Consider the following 20,813-nt stretch of genomic DNA (forward strand, 5'->3'; position numbering starts at 1 on the left):
CAAGAACTGATGGTATTTAAGGAAGACGTCCGAGCTGCACTGAAGGTGTTGGTGCAGAACAAGGCTCCAGGAATCGACAGAATATCAATTGAGATGTTTCGACAAATGTATGCAGTGCTGGAGGTGCTCGCTCGTCTATGCCAAGAAATTTGGAAGACAGCTACCTGGCCAACTGACTGGAAGAGATCCATATTTGTGCCCATTCCAAAGAAAGGTGACCCAACAGAGTGCAGAAATTATTGAACAATATCATTAATATCATATGCAAGGTTTTTAAGTAAAATTTTGCTGAAGATAATTCAAAAATGGTTGCCGCAGTACATTGACAGGGAGCTGCAGAAATTCAAGAGGGATTCAGAAGACCAATGGAACCAGGGATATCATTGCTGATGTCAGATGGATCTTGGCTGAAAGCAGAGAATACCTGAAAGATGTTTACCTGTGTTTTATTGACTATGCAAAGGCATTCGACTGTGTGGATCATAACAAATTATGGATAACATTGGGTAGAATGGGAATTCCAGAACACTTAATTGTGTTCATGTGGAACCTGTACATAGACCACAAGGCAATCATTCAAAAAGAGGATACTGTGTGGTTCAAAATCAGGAAAGGTGTGCATCAAGGTTGCATCCTTTCACCATACTTATTCAATCTGTACGCTGAGCAAATAATTCCAGAAGCTGGACTATATGAAGAACAATGTGGCATCAGGATTGAAGGAAGACTCATTAACTACCTGCAGTATGCAGATAACACAACCTTGCTTCCTGAAAGTGAAGAAGACCTGAAGCACTTACTGATGAAGGTCAAAGACTACAGCCTTCAGTATGGACTACACCTTGACATAAAGAAAACAGAAATCCTCACAACTGGACCAATAAGCCACATCATGATAAATGGAGAAAATATTGAAGTTGTCAAGGATTTCATTTTACTTGAATCCACAATCAACACCCATGGAAGCAGCAATCAAGAAATCAAACGATATATTGCATTGGGTAAATCTGCTACAAAAGACCTCTTTGAAGTGTGGAAAAGCAAAGATATTACTTTAAGGACTAAGGTGTGCCTGACCCAAACCATGGTGTTTTCAATCACCTCATACGCATGTCGAAGCTGGACAATGAATAAGGAAGACTGAAGAAGAATTGATGCCTTCAAATTACAGTGTTGGCGAAGAATATTGAATATACCGGAAGAACGAATAGATCTATCTTGGAAGAAATACAACCAGAATGCTCCTTAGAAGCGAGGATGGGGAGGCTTCGTCTCACATACTTTGGACATGTTATCAGGAGGGATCAGTCCCTGGAGAAGGACATCATGCTTGGTAAAGTAGACGGTCAGTGAAAAAGAAGAAGACCCTCAATGAGATGGATTGACACAGTGGTTGGAACAATGGGCCAAGCCTAACGATTGTGAGAATGGTGCAGGACCAGACAATGTTTCCTTCTGTTGTGCATAAGATCATGCTATGAGTTGGAATGGACCCTGTGGCACCTAACAACAACAATATAACGTAGTACAGTGTAGCATAGTATAGTATAGAATGCTTACTGCTGTCGAGTTGATTTGGACTCGACTCTATTGCCCCTGTAGGACAGAGTAGGACTGCCCCATAGTGTTTCCAAGGAGCAGCTGGTGGATTCCAACTGGTGACATTTTGGTGAGCAGCCGTAGCCCTTAACCACTGTGCTCCATAGTATAGTGTAGCGTAGTATAATATGATATAATATGGAATATATATAATATGGAAACCCTGGTGGCATAGTGGTTAAGGGCTATGGCTGCTAACCAAGAGGTTGGCAGTTTGAATCCGCCAGTCGCTCCTTGGAAACTCTATGGTGCAGTTCTATTCTGTACTATAGGGTCGCTATAAGTCGGAATCGACTCGACGGCAGTGGGTTTTTTTTTTTTAATATATATAATATAATACAATGATAACTAATTTAAGATGGCATTACGTTATAGTACACTACAAAGACTAAGGTTATCAATATTTAAAACTCATCATTTCCTAATTATTTTACAATATTTTATTTTCTCTATGCTCTTGCAGTTATTTTTTTTTTTCTTGCAGTTATTTACATCTACAGTATAATAGGGCGCCACATCACGTTGGTAGCTCAAAATTAGCCATGGGAGCGTTTACAGCAGGAAATTGGCAAATGCTACAAATCAGGAACCAGTTGTTAAATACTCACTGGGTTTAGAGCTGTTCCTGGGTGGCTGCTAACCAAAAGGCTGGAGGTTCGAGTCCACCCAGAGGTACCCCGCAAGAAAGACCTGGTGATTTACTTCCGAGAAATCAGCCATTGAAAACCTTAGAGAGCACAGTTCTGCTCTGACACACAAGACTCCGTGAGTCGCACGGACTCAGACAGCAACTGGTTTCTGGGCGAAAGGATCCCTCCTGCTTCATTCCAAAAGACTGGACAGAGGGAAGCTCCAAGCTTCCGATGGCTCCAAGAGCTGGTGGCCGGGCACCCCCTGGTGGCTTCTTCAACCCATCATCCTTCCTGTGTGCGGTGGCGTCAGCTCTGATTCACAGGGACACAATGTGATGGAGTAGAACTGCCCCGTGGGATTTCCTAGGCTGTAATCGTTATTTTTTTTTAATCGTTACTGGAGCAGATCACCAGCTCTTTCTCCCGTGGAGCGGGTGGGTGGGTTCAAATGGCAAACGTTTCGGTTAGCAGCCGATTGCTTAACAGTTGCACCACGATTGCTCCTTGAACCGTCATTATCAGCAATGCTGAATTGAACTGTGAACCCCGAGAGAGCTGGAAAGGGGACCTCCCCCGACTAAACACTTGGAAAACCAGGCCTGTGCAGTCATACAGCGTCCTAAATGGGGGACACTCCTGGAGCCTTAGAGAAGGAAGAGAACTGCCCCCTGCACAGAAGGACAGGGTGACAAGACCCCTGGGGAACCTCTCCAGTGTTCCCAAGTCCTTCACCCTTTCGGTCCCCAGCCCAGTGCCGTGGAGCCCTTCAGCTCCCCCTCTCTGATTTTCCTGTCCCCTCCCAAAGGGGAGGTGACTCATGTTCCTTCTAACCCATCAGCCTGCCTTCTCTAGGGTTGGCTGCCCCAGCCCTCAGGGGACAACTGCACACCCTTCTCCCACCAACCGCCACCCCAGCAAAGACCCATAAACACCATTTCCAGAAATTTTTCGGCTATTTCCCCATTCCTCACCTGCTCTGCCCGCTTCAGGCCCCTGCTGCCTGCCACGTTCTACCCTTTTCCCCACATCTCTCCTCTTCTCCCCCAGCTGCTCTCTCCTGACCTGCGGCCTCTCTCCTGATCTCCTCTCCTCTTCTCCCAGACTCAGCCCTCTCTTCAAACTCTCTCTTTGCAGGTTATACCCTGGAGTGGGGTCCTCACCTTTCACTCCCAAAGAGGCCGCTGGAGGTGTTATTCTAGAAGGGAAAGAAAAAAAAACTCCCGAGATGAATTCTATTCCTCTCCCAGAAAACAGGACAATAAACATTTTAAGCAGCAGTTTCCTAAGGAGCCTGGTAGTGCAGTGGTTAAGCACTCAGCTGCTAACCAAAAGGTTGGTCGTTCAAACCCATCAGTCACTCGGTGGGAGAAAAATGTGACAGTCTGCTTCTGTAAAGATGACAGCCATGGAAACCCAATGGGGCAGTTCTACTCTGTCCTATAGTGTCGCTATGAGTCAGAATCAGCTCAATGACAACAGGTTTTCTTCCTTTTTTCTTGCATAAAAATGACTAGAAGGTATCTGCAGACAGAAAATCAAGAGTTTGAATTCCAGCTCTGCTGCTGACCGTGGGCCCGTTACTTTGCCTCTCTAAGCCTCAGTTTTCTGTTCTGCCAAACGGGAGTCATGGCGGCACTCACCTCATAGGGTCGATGTGCTTTTTGAGTGAAGTAACGCATGCACTCTTGGGCAAGTGGCAAGGGTCACTTAAATCCAATGGCCAGCCTTCCTGGTTTGCCCTACACTGATAAGTTAACTGGGATGAGGGACTTTCAGTGCTAAACCTGGGAAAATTCTAGCCAAACCAGACAGCTGGTCACCCTATGCTCAAATCAGGAATCTGAACAATTAGAGCTAATCCGGCCCACTGCATGCTTCTCCTCAAAGTTTTATTGAAACGCAGCCACACCCATTCATTTATGTACTGTCATTGGCTCTTGCACTACATCGCAAGAGCTGAGTGGTTGCAACAGGGACCACGTGGCCCATAAAACCAAAACACCAAACCCCTTGCCATCAAGTCCGTCCTGACTCATGGTGATGCCATGTTTTACAGGGTAGAATGGCTCCATAGAGTTTCCTTGGCTGTAACCTTTACAGATGCAGGTTGTCAAGGCTTTCTTCTGCAGGGCCGCTGGATGGGTTCGAACTGCCAACTTTTAGGTTAGTAGTTGAGCCCAAACCATTTACACCATTTACTATCTGGCCCTTTAAGAAAAAAAGCTGCTAAGCCCAAACTACAATGAATAAGGAAGACCGAAGAAGAGTTGACACCTTTGAATTGTGGTGTTAGCGAAGAATATTGAATATACCATGGACTGCCAAAAGAACGAATAAATCTGTCTTGGAAGAAGCGCGGCCAGAATGCTCCTTAGAGGCAAGGATGGTGAGACTGCGTCTTTCATACTTTGGACATGTTGCCAGGAGGGATCAGTCCCTGGAGAAGGACATCATGCCTGGCAGAGTACAGGGTCAGCGGAAAAGAGGAAGACCCTCAACGAGGTGGATTGACACAGGGGCTGCAAGAATGAGCTCAAGCATAACAACGATTGTAAGGATGGCGCAGGACCGGGCAGTGTTTCATTCTGTTGTGCACAGGGTCGCTATGAGTCGGAACCGAGTCGATGGCACCTAACAACAACAACAACCCCAAACTTTGCATGCAAAAGCTGGACAATGAATAAGGAAGATCGAAGAAGAATTGACACCTTTGAATTGTGGTGCTGGCAAGGAATATTGAATATACCACGGACTGCCAAAAGAATGAACAAGTCTGTCTTGGAAGAAGTGCAACCAGAATGCTCCCTTAGAAGCAAGGATGGTGAGACTGCGTCTTACATACTTTGGACACGTTGTCAGGAGGAATCAGTCCCTGGAGAAGGACATCATTCTTAGTAAAGTAGAGGGTCAGCGAAAAAGAGGAAGACCCTCAATGAGGGCTCAAGCATAGCAACAATTGTGAGGATGGTGCATGACCCGGCAGTGTTTCATTCTGTCGTGCACGGAGTCTCTATGAGTTGGAGCCGACTCGATGGCACCTAACAACAACAATCTCAAACTTTAAATGACAGCTATTTAATACACTCAGCTGCTAAACAAAAGGTTGGTTCGAGTCCACCCAGAAGCACCTCGAAAGAAAGGCCTGGCAATCTTCCAAAAAATCAGTCATTGAAGACTCTATGGAGCACAATTCTTTGACATACATGGGGTCACCGTGAGTCAGAGTTGACTAAATGACAACTGGTTATTGGTTCATTGTTCCTGCAAGTTGTGCAAGAGCTTTGGGTGCAGATCCCTCGCTAGTGTGACAAATGGCTATTGGGTGTCGGGGGGGGAATGAAATAGAGGGGTCAGGGTGGGCTTCTGGGGAGGAGGGTGTTGATGTTTAAAAGGGTTATTCACTGAAATTTGTAAGCCAGAACTAGGTCATGGGAGAAGGTGAATAAAGGGTCTAGGGACCAGCCTTTCCTCTCCTCCCTGCCCCCCCACCTCTTCCCCACCGCCTGAGACCACTCCCAGCCCCCAAAGTGCCCCCATCGCTGACAAGTCAAGACTGAAGTCAGCCTAAAGGTCTGGAGGAACTCCTGAGGTGGAGAGGCTGAGGCAAACAGCCAAGGATCAACTCCCCACTCTTCCCTGAGGAATGGAGAATTCAGGGATGGCTGCTTGAAGGAGGCAGCTTGCTACCTTGAAGGATTCAGCCATCATGGTTCATCAGATATTTATTGAGTCCCTGCACTGTACCAGGCTGTGGGTTGGGCAGTGGGATACTTCAATAAGTAAGACAGACCCCCATCCTGAAATGTGGCCACAGGGAAGGCCAGAGAGGGCAGGATCGGGGTTACTCTGTCACCAGGTGTTAGCTCATTGGTCTAAGCAATCCAGAGAAAGTTCTAGCCCACCCTGACCCTCAGAGGCCAAGACCTCACCCTGCATTCCCTGGAGAAGTGCCCAGGAAAATCTAACTGCCCCAAATCGGGGGAGCAGCAGAAAACGGGCTCAGGGACCCGTCAGTCCTTCGTACCCCCTCTTCCAAATGCAAAGTTCCTGTTTGGTGACCATGGCAACCAAAAACAAAATGGTGGTGGGGTTGGGGGACCTCTTGAGTCTTTGCTGGGTGCGTGGGGAGGAGGAAAGAGAGGCTGGTAGGAGGTGTTAGAGGGGCCCAGACAAGGGGGTATGGAGGTGGAAAGGCTTTCTCTGCGCTGAGGCAGCCGAGCTAGAGAGGTTCGCTTCCAGGTCTCACTTGGCCGCAGGAGCCTGGCTGCTCATGGGCCCCGCTTGGGGCTGCCAGCATGCCTTCCCATTAGGTCCCCAGCCCCAGGTGGCTTCGAGAAGGCCAGACTTGTAAAAGAGAAGTCTGGGGTCTGGGTGGCGCTCAGTGGGCGGAGGAGGGATGTGGCAGGCCAGGTCCTGCTCCTGGCCGCTCAGGGTTAAGGCAGGAAGCTGCGCAAGGTGAGGTCGTCCCCGTCGCGTGCCTCCCGGCGCTCTGGCTTCTGGGCCTGGCTCTTGGCGTTAGGCAGACCCCCATTGGTCGCAGCAGCTGTGGGCCCCTCGGCGCCACCCCCGTCCGGCAGCAGGGACGAGATGCAGACCATCTCGGTGGGGGAGTAGCTGCGCACGGGGTACCTGTGGTTCTTGCGCGAGAGGCGGACGGCCAGCACCACGGTGCACACAAGGAAGATGGTGGCCACCAGGGCCAGGATGAGGATGGCCAGCAGACACTGCTTCACAGGGATGTGGTCTGGGATTCCTGTGGAGGTGGGGGCCACGGAGCTCCTGGGGTACAGTTCCCTTGCAACCTCCCCTTGCTTGATATTGACATCAAGTGGCTTGTTGACTGCCACAGTTGTGTTACTTTGAGGATCAGAGGACAAAAGAAAGGACGTTGTTGGACCCCTTGTGGTAGCAGATTCTGTGGTCTTGGCTTCTGTGGCCACAGGCTCTGTGGTCAGGGCTTCTGTGGCTGTGGGCCCCATGGCCAGGGCTTCCGTGGTGGTCAGCTTCATGGCTGGAGTCTTTGGGATAGAAGGCATTGCAGTGGCCAGTTGTATGCTCATATCCCCCCTTGCTGCCTCTCCTGCACCCAGGACAGCAAAGTCTCTCGTGACAGGCTCCACAGTGGCTGGCTCAGGGGTTCCAGTCCCCACAGGGCCTCTCTGCCCCAATGTCTCCATCAAAATCAGAGACTTGGTGCTCATAGTCATAGTCTTAGGGCTATAGTCAAGCATTTCCGGTGGGTCTGTGCCTATGTAGACATAGTCATCCTGATTGTTGAAGCCCATTTCCCAAGTCGTGGTTGCCTCTCTCCGGCCCCGGGCAAGCAGCAGGCCTGGAGCTTCCCTGGCTCCATCCTTCCAGATTGCTGGCAGCTGGAGGCTACTGCTGGAGCCCAGTAAGGTTAGCAGCAAGAGGAGTTGCAGAGGCATGGCACCTGGGGGAAGAGGGACAAAGGGCATCAGGCCAGCTTCACTGCTGGGCCTAACCAGCACCCTTGACTGCCGCCCTGGATGGCTGGTTGTGTGTCTGCAGTGGGCACTTGGTTTGGGGCATCCTCACCACCCAAGCACCCAGCACCCAGTGCATGCCTGGTGCACTGTAAGTTTCCAGGAAATAGAAGCTATTATTTATTAACATTAATAAAGCCATCTGTGGCTATGGTTGGGGGCCTAGTTAGGGGGACAGAATAAGAACAAGAAGGGCAATGTTATGGAATTGTGTCCCCCCAAAATGTGTTAGCTTGGCTAGGCCACGATTCCCTGTATTGTGTGGTTGTCCACGATTTTGTGACCTGAGGTGATTTTCCTATGTGTTGTAAATCCTATCTCTATGATGTTAATCAGGCAGAATTAGAGGCAGTTATGTTAATAAGGCAGAACTCAGTCTACAAGAGAAGGTTTTCTTAAGTCAATCTCTGCGCAGATATAAAAGACAGAAGCGAGCAGAGAGACAGGGGGACCTCATACCACCAAGAAACAAGAGCCAGGAGGATAGCATGTCCTTTGGACCCGGGGTTCCGGAGCTGAGAAGCTCCTAGACAAGGGGAAGATTGATGATAAGGACCTCCCTCGAGAGCTGGCAGAGAGGAAGCCTTCTCCTGGAGCTGGCACCCTGAATCCAAAATTCTAGCCTCCTAAACTGTGAGAGAATAAATTTCTCTTTGTTAAAGCCATCCATTTGTGGTATTTCTGTTATAGCAGCAATAGATGACTGAGACAGGCCGTGAAAGCCACGTCACCCAGAAAGGGGCAGTTCCATGCCAATATTTACCAGTTGCCAGGCAGGGCACAGGATTGAGAACACAGGCTTTGAGAATATACAAAACTGTGTTAGAGTACCAGCCCTGTCCTTTACAAGTTGTCTGACCTTGAGACAGGTGCTTGCCTCTCTGAGCCTCAGTTTTCTCATCTGTAAAATGGAGATAACAAACAATCCTGAAGTAGAGGGCCAAAGAAAATGAGGGAAACCCTCATGGACTCAAACATACCAATGATCATGAAGGTGGCAGCAAAGGACTGGGCAATGTTTCGTTCCATTGTACATAAGGTCACCATGAACTGGGGTCAACTTGATGGTAACTACTACCACTACCACCTATCTCATAGGGCTGTTGAGAGAATGCAATGAGATTATGGACTCAAAAGTTTTGGGGTCACAGAGCCAAAATGAAAAACAAACCCCTTTGCTGTCAAGTCGATTTTGACTCATGTAGAACTGCTCCATAGGGTCGGCGCCATGGTTAAGAGCTCCACTGCTAACCAGAGGGTTGGCAGTTCAAATCCACCAGCCACTCCTTGGAAACCCTATAGGGCAGTTCTACTCTGACCTATTGGGCAGCTATGAGTTGGAATCAACTGGATGGCAACATGTTCTTTTTTTTAATCCTATAATGGAGCCCTACTGGTGCAGTGGTTAAGCTCTCAGCTGCTAACTGACGGGCTGCTAACTAAAAGTTGGTGGTTCAAAACCACCAGCTGCTCTATGGGAGAAAGATGTGACTCCATGAAAGATTATAGGTTTGGAAACCTTATGGGGCAGCTCTACTCTGTCCTATAGGGTCACTGTGAGTTGGAATCGACTCGACAGCAACGGGAATCTTTACAGAAACAGAGTACCTCCAGGCCTTTCTTTCATGGCGCTGCTGGGCAGGTTCAAATCACCAACCTTTAGGTTAGCAGTTGAGCACAAACTCTCTGTGCCACCCAGGGTCACAGTAAGGGTTTAATAAATGTATCACACACATGCACACACATGCACACACGTACCCACTTTTTGTCTCCCAACCTGCCTTTGGGACAGCAGAATTTCTTTGCCCGTGGGATGACTTTCTGTTTGAGAGGAAGAGAGGTGACCCAACCTTTGCCCCACTTTCCTGGGGGCGGGGCCTTTGGAACAAGCCACCAGCTCAGAGACATCATTTCATAATCATGACAAGACTTACGCCTACCACCCCCACTCAGGCAGCTCTTGGTTCCTGGAAGGCAGAGCCCTCAGCCACTTCTTGGAAGCCGAAAGGGAAGGGGTAAAAACCTAAGGCCCCGCCTGCCAGTTTCTGGTGTGGGGAGGTGACTTGGCGAATCAGAGCTCAGCCTTCTGGTGTGCTGGGGTCCTGTTCTCTAACGTGGGCCTGCACCCTTGGCTGCACCTGTCCCCATCCCCTTCCCTACATCCATCTTTACAAGCCCTGCACACAGCCAGGCTAGAGTGGAGGAGAGACCATGGGCTTGACTCCCGTGTTCAGCCATTTAGCAGCTGTGTGGCTTGAGCAAGTCGCTTTGCCATCTCTGAGCCTCAGTTTCCACATCTGTAAAATGGGCCAATATTACTTCCAAGAAAGGTGGTGAGGATTAAATGAGATGCTGAATGAGGAGTAAATGGCACCCAGCGGGGCGGAGGACACCTTACTTGGGGGGCCCTCTTCAGGTTGCAGACAGAGGGGCAGAGGAAAGGAAGGCATGGTTGGGACTCAGGGAGGGTATGGAGAAGGTGACCACCTCCTGACAACAACCCGTGGGCCAGTTAGGGAAGCAATAGGGTCTTGTGGAGTGCAGAGATGACATGGGACCTATCGAGTTAATTGTGACTCATGGTGACACCACGTGTAACAGAGTGGAATGCTCCACAGAGTTTTCTTGGAAGTAATCTTAATGGTAGCAGATTGGCAGGCCTTTCTTCCATGGTGCACTGGGTGGGTTCAAGTGTAAGCTGTTTGTATCACCCAGAAACTTCGGAGGATCACTAAGAAACTCAAATCTTCTCGGCTGGGCCTGGTCTAGGGTGACCAACTCGTCCCAGTTTGCCTGGGACATTCCTGGTTTTAGCCCTGAAAGTCCCACATCCTGGGAAACCTCTCAGTCCCGGGCAAACAAGGACAGTTGGTCACCCTGGCCTGGTCGCTGTCTGTCTAAGGGCCATAGACACAGCCAGCCTCGTGCCAGGCCTCACAGGGCAGGCTCCCAGCCCACTCGGCAGAAAGGAAGGCAGGTCCTGGGGTTCTGTGGCTCTGTGGAGGCCGCCAGGTACTGAGGAGAGGCTTTCGCTCACTATGTCTGGAAGGTGGGATAATAGCTCTTTTATTATTTTTTAAAATAAATGTATCGTTACAGCCAAGAAAACTCTATGGAGCACAGTTCTACTGGGGTCACCATGAGTCATAGTTCATGCAACAGCAATGGGTTTTTGGTGTTGGTTTTTTTTTTTTGTGTCATATAATGAAAATAATTTATTGTGAAGCCTCCACTGCAGGGTTATTTTATTATCTCATCCTCTGGATGACCTCACAGTCACAGGGTGGGATTCAGGGAGCCCCTGGGTGGCACACACAGTTAACGGGCTTGGCTGCTAACTGAAAGGTTGGAGGTTCAAGACCACTCGGGTGCCGCAGAAGACAGGCCCGGTGATCTAGTTCAGAGAAATCAGCCATTGAAAACCCTACGGAGCACAGTTCTCCTCTGACACACGTGGGGTCACCATGAGTCGGAATTTTTTGGTTATTATGATCTCCTTTACAGATGGAAACCCTGGTGGCGTAGTGGTTAAGAGCTATGGCTGCTAACCAAAAAGGTCAGCAGTTCAAATCCACCAGGTGCTCCTTGGAAACCCTATGGGGCAATTCTACTCTGTCCTACAGGGTCGCTATGAGTCAGAATTGACTTGATGGCAATGGGTTTTTGTTTTTTATATGGATTAGGAAAGAGAGGCTCAGAGCCAAGAAGTCACTTCCTTGAGGCCACACCTGCCACCTCTACCCCCCCAGAGGAGGGAAATCATCACCATAAGGGTGAGGCCAAGGCAGGACTCTGGAGAGAGGGGTAAAGGGCTACCACATCCTATGCGTCTTGCCACTGCTGGTCAGAGACTGCCCGGCTTCCTGTCTTGCACCCTAATACTAGGCTGCCTCTGCCCCAGCCCCACCCAGACTGTGAGGGAGGACATGATGTTGGGGCCCCATGTCCCAGCCCCAGAGACTGAGCCATGCATAGCACCCCAGGCTGCTCAGGAAAAACACCCATAGGAACCTGGGAAGTTTGGAACCTTCCATTTGGGATCCTGGAACCTGGGAGTCGCAGCGTTCTAGGTCCTGGAATGTTAGATTTGGGTTAAGGGGCTGCCCAAGAGAAGGGGAGGCTCCAACTCAACAGTAGGTGAAACTGAGGGCCCAGGAGATGCCCCCAGAGCCGACTGCAGGTCTATGTCCTGCCTTGGGCAACTCGACTCACCTCTCTGGGCTCTGTTCCTCATCTGGAATACAAAGACAATAGCACACCTACACCTACACGTGAAGTTATTGTGGCCTGAAGTGAGTTAGTCCACGTAGAGTGCTTAGTGCATAGTGAGTGCTTGATAAATGCAAGCTGTTGTAATAATTATCCTTACGCATTCAGGGCAGAGGGAGGGGTCCCTAGGTGGCACAGTTTGCTCTCAACTATTATCCTAAAGGTTGGCAGTTCAGACTCACCCACTGGTACTGCAGAAGAAAGGCCTGGTGATTTGCTTACGTAGGTTTTTTTTAAAAAAGCCAAACCCGTTCCTGTCAAGTCAGCTCTGACCCATGGCGACCCCACGTGTGTCAGGGTAGAACCGTGCTCCGTTGGGTTTTTGGTGGCTGGTTTTTTGGAAGCAGATCACCAGGTCTTTCTTCCGGGGTAGCTCTGGGTGGGTTCGAACAGCTGACCTTTTGGTTAGTAGTCAAGCACTGAACTCTGCGCCACCCAGCGATTTCGTAAAGATTATAGCTGAGGAAATCCTACCGAGCAGCTCTACTCTAAAACATGAGGTCTCCAGGAGTCAGAATCAACTGGACAGCAGCGGGTTTGGTTTTGTTTATAAGGCAGAGGGCTCCCTGGTAATTCCCACCATGTCCCTGAAAAATCAGCAAGCCTGGGGCAGGCTTTGACACACCTCTGACCCTGTCAGGCTAGGGAGGACTGAGGCAAAGACCCTGTGAACCTGTCTCCATTCCAAATCCTGTTTGCCACCCACAGCTGCAACTTCCTAAAAAAACTATGTGACATAAATCTCATTTATTCAGAGGGTGTGATGTGCTACACACTTTCTAAGAGCTATACAACCATTACTAACTCATCCAGTCCCCATCACCTCCTCGAAAGTATGGGTCCTACTGCTAACCCCATGTTAAAGATGGGGAGGAAGTCCTATGCACAAAAACTAACTCAAATTGGATCGAAAACCCCAATATAAAAGCTAAAGATCATGAAAGAAAAAATAAGGACTATGCTAGAAGCCCTAATACCTGGCATAAATAGAATACAAACCATAACTGACAATGCACCAACACCAGAAGAGAAACGAGATACCTGGGAGCTCCCAAAAATCAAATACTTATTATGCGCATCAAAAGACTTCGCCAAAAGACAACCTACAGACGGGGGAAAAGAACTTGGCTATGACACGTCTGAGAAGGGTCTAATCTCTGAAGTTTACAAAATACTTCAACACCTCAACAGCAAAAAGACAAATCATCCAATTAAAAAATGGGCAAAGGATAGGAACAGATACTTGACCAAAGAAGACATCTGGGCAGCTAACAGATACATGAGAAAATGCTTGAGATCACTAGCCATCAGAGAAATGCAAATCAAAACCACAATGAGAAACCATCTCACCCCAACATTACTAGTAGTAATAAAAAAAAAATTTTAAAAACAAAACAAAACAGAAAATAACAAATGTTGGAGAGGCTGCAGGGAGATTGGAACTCTTAAGCCCTGCTGGTGGGAATGCAAAATGGTACAACCACTATGGAAGACAATATGGCACCTTCTTAAAAAGCTAGAAATAGAAATACCACACGATCCAGCAATCCCACTTCTAGGAATATGTCCGAGAGAAACAAGAGTCGTCACACGAATAGACAGACATATGCACACCCACGTACACTGCGGCATATTTCACAATAGCAAAAAGATGAAAACAACCTAAGTGCCCATCAGCAGATGAATGGAGAAACACACTATGGTACATGCACGCAATGGAATACTACACAACGATAAAGAATAATGACAAATCTGCGAAACATCTCACAACATGGATGAATCTGGAGGTCATTATGCGAGTGAAATAAGTCAATCACAAAAAGGCAAATAGTGTATGAGAGTGCTATTATGAAAACACAGGAAAAGGTTTTAAAACAAAGGTTTACACAGAGGAAAAAAAAAACTTTTGATGGTTACCAGGGAGGGGACGGATAGGGAGGGGAAATCGCTAACTAGATAGTAGATAAATGTCAACTTCGTGAAGGGAAAGACAACACACAATATAGGGAACTCAGCACAACTTGACGAAGGCAAAGTCATAGATGCTTCCTAGACGCATATAAACATCTTGAGGGACCAAGCAGTTGGGGCTGAGGGCTGGGGACCATGGTCTCCGGAGACATCTATGTCAATTGGCATAACATAGTTCATAAAGAAAATATTCTATAGCCTACTTTGGTAAGTAGCATCTGAGGTCTTAAAAACTTTCACCTAAAGCTTGTGAACAGCCATCTAAGACACATCTATTGGTCCCATCCCGTCTGGAGCAAAGAAGAATAAAGAAAATGAAAGACGCAAGGAAAATATTAGCCCAAAGGACTAAAAGACCACATGAACCACAGCGTCCACCAGCCTGAGACCAGAAGAACTAGATGGTGCCCGGCTACCACCACCAACTGCTCTGACAGGGATCACAAGAGAGGGTCCTGGACAAACAGGAGAAAAATGTATAAGAGAATTCAAATTCACAAAAAAAGACCAGACTTACTGGTCTGACAGAGAGTGGAGGAACCCCTGAGACTGGCACCAGACACCCTGCTAACTCAGAACTGAGGCCACTCCCGAAGTCCACCTTTCAGCCAAAGATTAGACAGGTCTACAGAGCAAACTAGGAAACCCTGGTGGCATAGTGGTGAAGTACTACGGCTGCTAACCAAAAAGTCGGTAGTTTGAATCCACCAGGCACTCCTTGGAAACTCTACAGGCAATCCTACTCTGTCCTATGGGGTCACTGTGGGTTGGAATCGACTCAATGGCAATGGGTTTTGGGGGTTTATGGAACAAACTGTGGAAATCCTGGTGGCATAGTGGTTAAGTGCTACGACTGCCAATCAAAAGGTTGGTAGTTGAAATCCACCAGGCACTTCTTGGAAACTCCGTGGGGAAGTTCTACACTGTCCTGTAGGGTCACTATGAGTCAGCATCAACTTGATAGCAACAGGTTTGGTTTCTTTGGTTTATAGAACAAACAATAACACACGTGAAGAATGTGTGCTTCTTAGTTCAATCAAGTATATGAGGCCAAATGGGCAACACCTGCCCAAAAGCACAGCCAAGGAGGCACGAAGGGACAGGAAAACTGGATGAATGGACACAGGGTGGAAAGGGGGAGAATGCTGACACATTGCCAGGATTACAACCAATTCCACAAAACAATTTGTATATACGTTTTTGAATGAGAAACTAATTTGCACTGGAAACTTTCACCTAAAGCACAATAAAAAAAAAATTTTTTTAATGCAGATTTCTGAGCCCCACTCTAAACCTGCTGCATCACAGTCTCTAGAGATATAACCTGGGAATCTGCATTTTAGAAAGCTCCCTGGGAATTCTGATGCTCCCTATGGTCTGAGAGCCCTATTCAATGGGTGTTACTGACTTTTCCTTTTGCCTCAAGCCCCAATATGGCTCAGCATGGCATTGTTACTCTTTTTATTCAAATTTTTGATATTTCGCTCATTATGGATTTTTTTTGCATTAATTTTGATTTTTTAAAAAATATTATTTGACTACCGAGTTTCTTGACACCTCCTTCACTCACCTCAGCCTAGTCCCAGCTGTACTTAGAACAGTTGGCTTCTGGACCTTCGTTTTCTCAACTGTAAATGAGGGAACTGAATTAAATCAGAGTTTCTCAAGGGAGAGAATGAGGAGGGTGGATAGGGCCCTTTTGGGGGTAGATCAGAATTCCCAGAAGGAATGTGTAGTTCAAAATAGCATGCTGGAGTAGCAATGCAAACAGATACATATACATCAGGGTTTATTTCAGCACTATACACTAGAGCCAAAAGATGGAAACAACCTAAATGTCCATCAACAGATGAATGGATAAACAAAATACGGTGTGTTTATGTATATACATACAATGGACTCTTGCTCAGATACAAAGAGAAATGAAGCCCTGATACCTGCTACAATATGGATAAACCTCGAAAAAAAAAATACGCTGAGTGAAATAAGTCAACTACTAAAGGACAAATCGTATATGATCTCGCTTCCATGAACTGTCTAGAATAGGCAGATATATAGAGACCAAAGTTTATTAGTGGTTACCGGGGTGGGAGGGAAGGGGAAACAGGGATGGTGGTGCAGTGGTTAAGAGCTTGGCTACTGACCAAAAAGTCGGCAGTTCAAATCCACTAGCAGCCCCAGAGGAACTTCCCCAGGGTTGCCCTGCAAGGCCACACCCTGTGTCATGGGCGCCTTGCTCACCAAGCTTGGCCAGCAGCCAGAGACTGAAACCCAGAGAGCTCAGGGGCAAAGGGCCAGGAGCCAGTTCCTGAGCCATCTGCCCACTGAGAAGCCTGACCCCAAGGGCTCGGAGTCAGGGGCAATAGAGAAGAAAAACAAGAGAGTCCAAAGAAAAGGAAAGGAGAGAATTCCGGGCCACAGGGGCCCTGATCCTTGTCCACGGTGTGTGTATACTGGTATGGGAGGGCGGGGTAGGGGGTGGGAGGAATGGGAAGAGGATGGGAAGTGCATGGCTTTAGCTCCTAAAGCACCCCAAAGAAACATTAATCATAGCATTCTAACTTTTACTATTTTCTTCTCTATTGCTAATAATAATATCCCAATTCTAATATCCTAATAATCCGCTGTGGACAAGCATCGTCTTCTCAAGCTTATAAAAAGGGTGAAGGCCATGTCTTTGGGTCTGCAACATATACAGCCTTAAGACGGGTGCTGCACCCCTGGAGCTTTCTGGCATCTCCTGGACTTAATCTCAGCTCTTTCCCTAGCAAATCCCTTTGCCTCTCTGGGCCTCAGTTTCCCACTCATGAAAGGAGAGCATAGGGCCATTGCTAGGGAAACGCCCATGATTTCTCTGATTTTCAAACTTAGAATGCTGGCGAATCTGACAGGGAGGGTGGGCTGGAAGTTGAGGGGAGCAGGATCCACCCGGAAGAGATGCCTCAAAAAGGTGGGTCTGTGTTTTGGGCCCCGTGGAGGCTTGGACTGCCCTCCCCAGGGTCTACAGTGAATGGAAAGGCCCGGCCGTCTTGCTTTGGAGCTACCCCCAGCTGTAAGGCCACCCAGTAGGTCTCTTGAGTTCCCCCCCAGCCCCCCAGCTACACCATGTGGTTTTTCAAGTCAGCACTTACCGTGCTCAGCAGAGCATGGAAGAGCTGCCTCGTGGGCCCGGGAGAGGTGCTTCTCTGCTTTAGTGACAAAGACCCAGCCCACGCCTTGGGGCACTGCTGTGGCAGCCTTGTTGTGGCCCCGGCCCTGGCCAACCCCCAACAGCTATAAGTGGTTAAAAATAAAAGGAGGAAGTGAGAAATCAGTTGCTCCGGCAGGGCCACGTGATGGCCCACACCCCCTTGTTTGTGATAGCTTTGGTGACAACCTCGATAGAGACGGGGGCGGGGGGGGTAGTGGTGGTGGTGGTGAGGCCGTGGGGCCTGCTGGGTCTGACACCACTCTTGGATTCTATAACCATGGAAATGCCAAGGACCACGTGGAATCTTCTGGGGAGGGGCCCTTTGGATGGGGAATCATGGCATCACTCCACAGGCAATGGAGATTGGGGTGGGATGGGACCCCCCCCGCCTTGGAAGGAAGGGAGTGACCAAATAAAAAGGAAGGTGTTTCTCCCTCCTTACCCTTTTTACCCAAGAAGAGGGTGGGAGAGAAAACACAAGACACAGCTCTTCATGAGGTTTGCAAATGTGATGTCATCATTTTTTGAGATGGAAACAGTATCTCCTGATACACAGGTGGGCCTTTTGGGTGCAACCAAGAACGCCTCTGGGGAGTTGAATGGCAAGATCCCTGAGGGTGAGGCCCGGTTATCTTGTTTTTCCACCTTGTTTCCCAAATCCTGGCACCCTAGGCTGCATGCTCTGGGATCCAAAGGTGAACAATTCCTGACTCTTGCCCTCCTGCAGCTCTTAATCTGGAGGCGAGGTCTTGCCCTCCTGGAGCTCTTAATCTGAAGGGGAGGCTCTTGTCCCTTGGAGCTCTTAATCTGGAGGGGAGGTTGGCAGGTAAACGAGTAAACAGACCATTATGAGGACACAGTATGGTGTCACTGTGGTGTGAGCAAGGGAGGGGTTCGTAACTTACCCTGGGTAGGAGAGTGGGCTTGTCAGGAGAATCTTCCAAGAAGAGGTGGCACTTAAGATGACAAACTGGGGTTAGCTGAGCGGGCAGCTCAGGAGGAGAGCACAGATAGGCAGAAGCTGGGAGGCCTGAACACACAGACAGGAAGTGCAGGAAGGGGTTGTGTCCCGGGGGCCATCTGTGGCTTTGCACACACAGCGGGCTCAGGACATATGCAGAGAGCTGTGAATGACCTGCCTTACATACAGGTTGTTTTAAAATGGAATGAAATAAAATATAAAATGAAATGTATTCTGTCATAAAGAGAAACGAAGTCCTGACCCATGCTACGACATGGATGAACCTTGAAAACCTTATGCTGAGTGAAATAGGTCAGACACAGAAGGACAAATGATGTATGATCCCGCTTATGGGAAATACCTGGGACAGGCAAATACATAGAGACCAAAGTTTTTTAGTGGTTACCAGGAGTTTGGGGGAGACAGGAAGAGGAGTTATTGCTGAAGGGGTACAGGGTTTCTGTTTGGGGTGAATTAACATAATTTAAAAAAAAAAGTTAAAATGACAACTTTTTTATTATACATATTTCACCGCATTTTTTTAAAAAGCTGTCATTTATTAATGATGAGACAATTGATGATGTTTTTATTTAAAAAAAGACCCCCAGAGCCCAGTAGGTGTCCCCAGGACAGAATCTCTGTCACCTTAGAGAGGTGCAGCTGGGAGAGCTCCAAATTCACCGAGTCTGCACAGACAGGGAAACTGAGGCCCCAGAGGAGGGCGGGAGCGCGTGGAGCGCAGGTGTTCCTCTCTTTCCTAGCAGGGCTGGAACCAGCCAGTCTCTCCCGGTGACTGCCCCACACCCGTATCCCACGGGGAAGTGAGGGGCCTTTCTTCCCCTTTCACTTCTGAGTTACTCACCCTGCAACCCGTGCCATCCTGAATGGAGGCCAGGTGCCACATGTTTCAGGTTCTGAAGCTGCTTCTTGGCAGAGTTCTTGTGCCCAGGAAGATAGCCGAGGTCCCCGAGGCACAAAGGGACAGGGAGAGGACGGCTTGGGGTCAGGAGCCTGGGGAAACCCGGAGGGCCTTCCCCCTCTGGGACTCAGGTCTCTATCTGTAAAATGGGAAGCCTCCAAATACGGGAGGTTCTTCAAGAGCAGGGAGGATGACCATGACTGATGATTGACTGAGTCAAAGAGAAATCAAGGGAACCCCCACAGGGGCCAGTAGCCTGTCTGTCAGGATGGAAGGGGAAGCAACTCCGAGTTTGCAGCCAGAACGGCCCAGTGTGGGTCAGGCTTTGTGCTCACAGGGGATTCACTGCACCTCAGTTTACATGGGGGGTGGGGGAGGATGACCAACAGTCCTGGCCTCCTGGGACTGAGGTGGCTCCCCGGACGAGGGGTTTTCAGTGCCCAAACCGGGCAAACCAGGGAGTGTTGGTCACCCTAGAGGATGAGGAGCCCCTCACAGGCCATGGGGGCTGGGGGTAGGGGTCACTCGCTAAATTCTGAATTGGCTCCACCTGCGGCATCAGTGGGCGCTGCTCGGGGGTCTGGAGCCAGTGAACATGAAGCCCCCACATCCTCCAGGTGCTTCCTCCTTGTCCCTGGTGCAGCCACAAGCACGGCGTGGAGGCAGGTTCCTCCTCCAGGCCACTCCTGGAAGGAAGGCTGCACAGACTGCGGGAAGGAAACTGGCCTGCAGACCTGCCCTGGTCCCCCATGCCCATGTCAGCTCTGAAAACCACCATGCACAGTGCCCTAGAGGGGACAGCTCACCAAACCAGGATGCTGATCACTGGCTTCTTAGGAGCTGCGTGACCTTGGGCAAGTCACTTTGCCTCTCGGAGCCTCAGTTTCCTCACCTGCAAAACCTAGCACTATACAAGCGTAACATTTCCTGAGCTTCCGCTGCGGGCCAGACACTATGCTGAGTGTTCCACCTTTACCAGCTCACACAATCCTCACAGGACAAGGAAACTGAGGCTGAGGGAGGAAGTGCCTTGGCCAAGGTCAAACAGAGTAAGTGGCAGAGCCAGGACTCAAGTCCAGGCAGACAGACTCAAAGCCCTTCAACTTGACCCCAAGCCTGTGATCATGGGGGCTGAACAGCGAGTACTGGTGAATATTCGTTGTACATTAGAAAACACTTGAGGTAAGGGGGTGGCAGTAACTTAGCTATCCCAAGGTAAAACTTGAGCAGCTAGATTCGTTACATAGAAAAGCAAATGTTGCTAAGAGGGTTCTAGTTCACGTTGTCTGTGCAAAGACCAAAACCACCACATCTCATCACACCTAATCCCTGTGAATTCAAGCGTTCAAAGCGACCAGGTTTTCACTTCTAGGAATTGAGTGCAGAAATACACTGCAAAATGCCTTCTAAGACAGAAGCAATGATATTTCTTGCAAAAGAGATATTGGGGAAAAACATAAACGTCCCATACTATGCAAACCTCTTCCTTCGCAGAACCGATGCAGGTCTTAAATGTATGTTTATGTTGAATACTTACAGATAAAGCACTCATGACCTGTTAGGTGGAAAAAGCAGGCCATTAAAGCATATAAACAGCATCATTTCAACTGTGTGTGGGAGTACTTAGAGAACAGACGGAAATGAAATTCATCCAAATGTGTCCAGTGCTTATCTCTGTGCAGGACAATTATGGGTGGCATTTTCCTTTTCTATATTTTTATATAGAAAAATACATATAGTGATGTACGTGTTTGCTTTATAAACA

General features: G+C 48.6%; 1 protein-coding gene across 2 annotated transcripts; it reads right to left on the reverse strand.

The window, feature by feature from the left end:
• Window positions 1–2,062: 2,062 nt before the first annotated feature.
• On the reverse strand, window positions 2,063–18,237 carry SELPLG (selectin P ligand). 2 transcript variants are annotated; one of them, XM_023559434.2, is made up of 3 exons: window positions 18,074–18,237; window positions 17,110–17,251; window positions 2,063–7,665 (listed from the first exon to the last, which is right to left on the reverse strand). In XM_023559434.2, exon 3 carries the CDS (start codon window positions 7,658–7,660, stop codon window positions 6,665–6,667), a length of 996 nt encoding a protein of 331 aa, XP_023415202.1. In that variant the 5' UTR covers window positions 7,661–7,665; window positions 17,110–17,251; window positions 18,074–18,237; the 3' UTR covers window positions 2,063–6,664. The 2 variants fall into 2 exon arrangements, with proteins under 2 accessions (XP_023415202.1, XP_023415200.1); XM_023559432.2 differs by lacking the exon at window positions 18,074–18,237 and adding an exon at window positions 15,549–15,606 and having other exon boundaries at window positions 17,110–17,233.
• Between the last annotated feature and the right edge of the window lie 2,576 nt (window positions 18,238–20,813).

The sequence above is a fragment of the Loxodonta africana genome, chromosome 19 (assembly GCF_030014295.1).
Source record: "Loxodonta africana isolate mLoxAfr1 chromosome 19, mLoxAfr1.hap2, whole genome shotgun sequence".
NCBI lineage: Eukaryota > Metazoa > Chordata > Mammalia > Proboscidea > Elephantidae > Loxodonta > Loxodonta africana.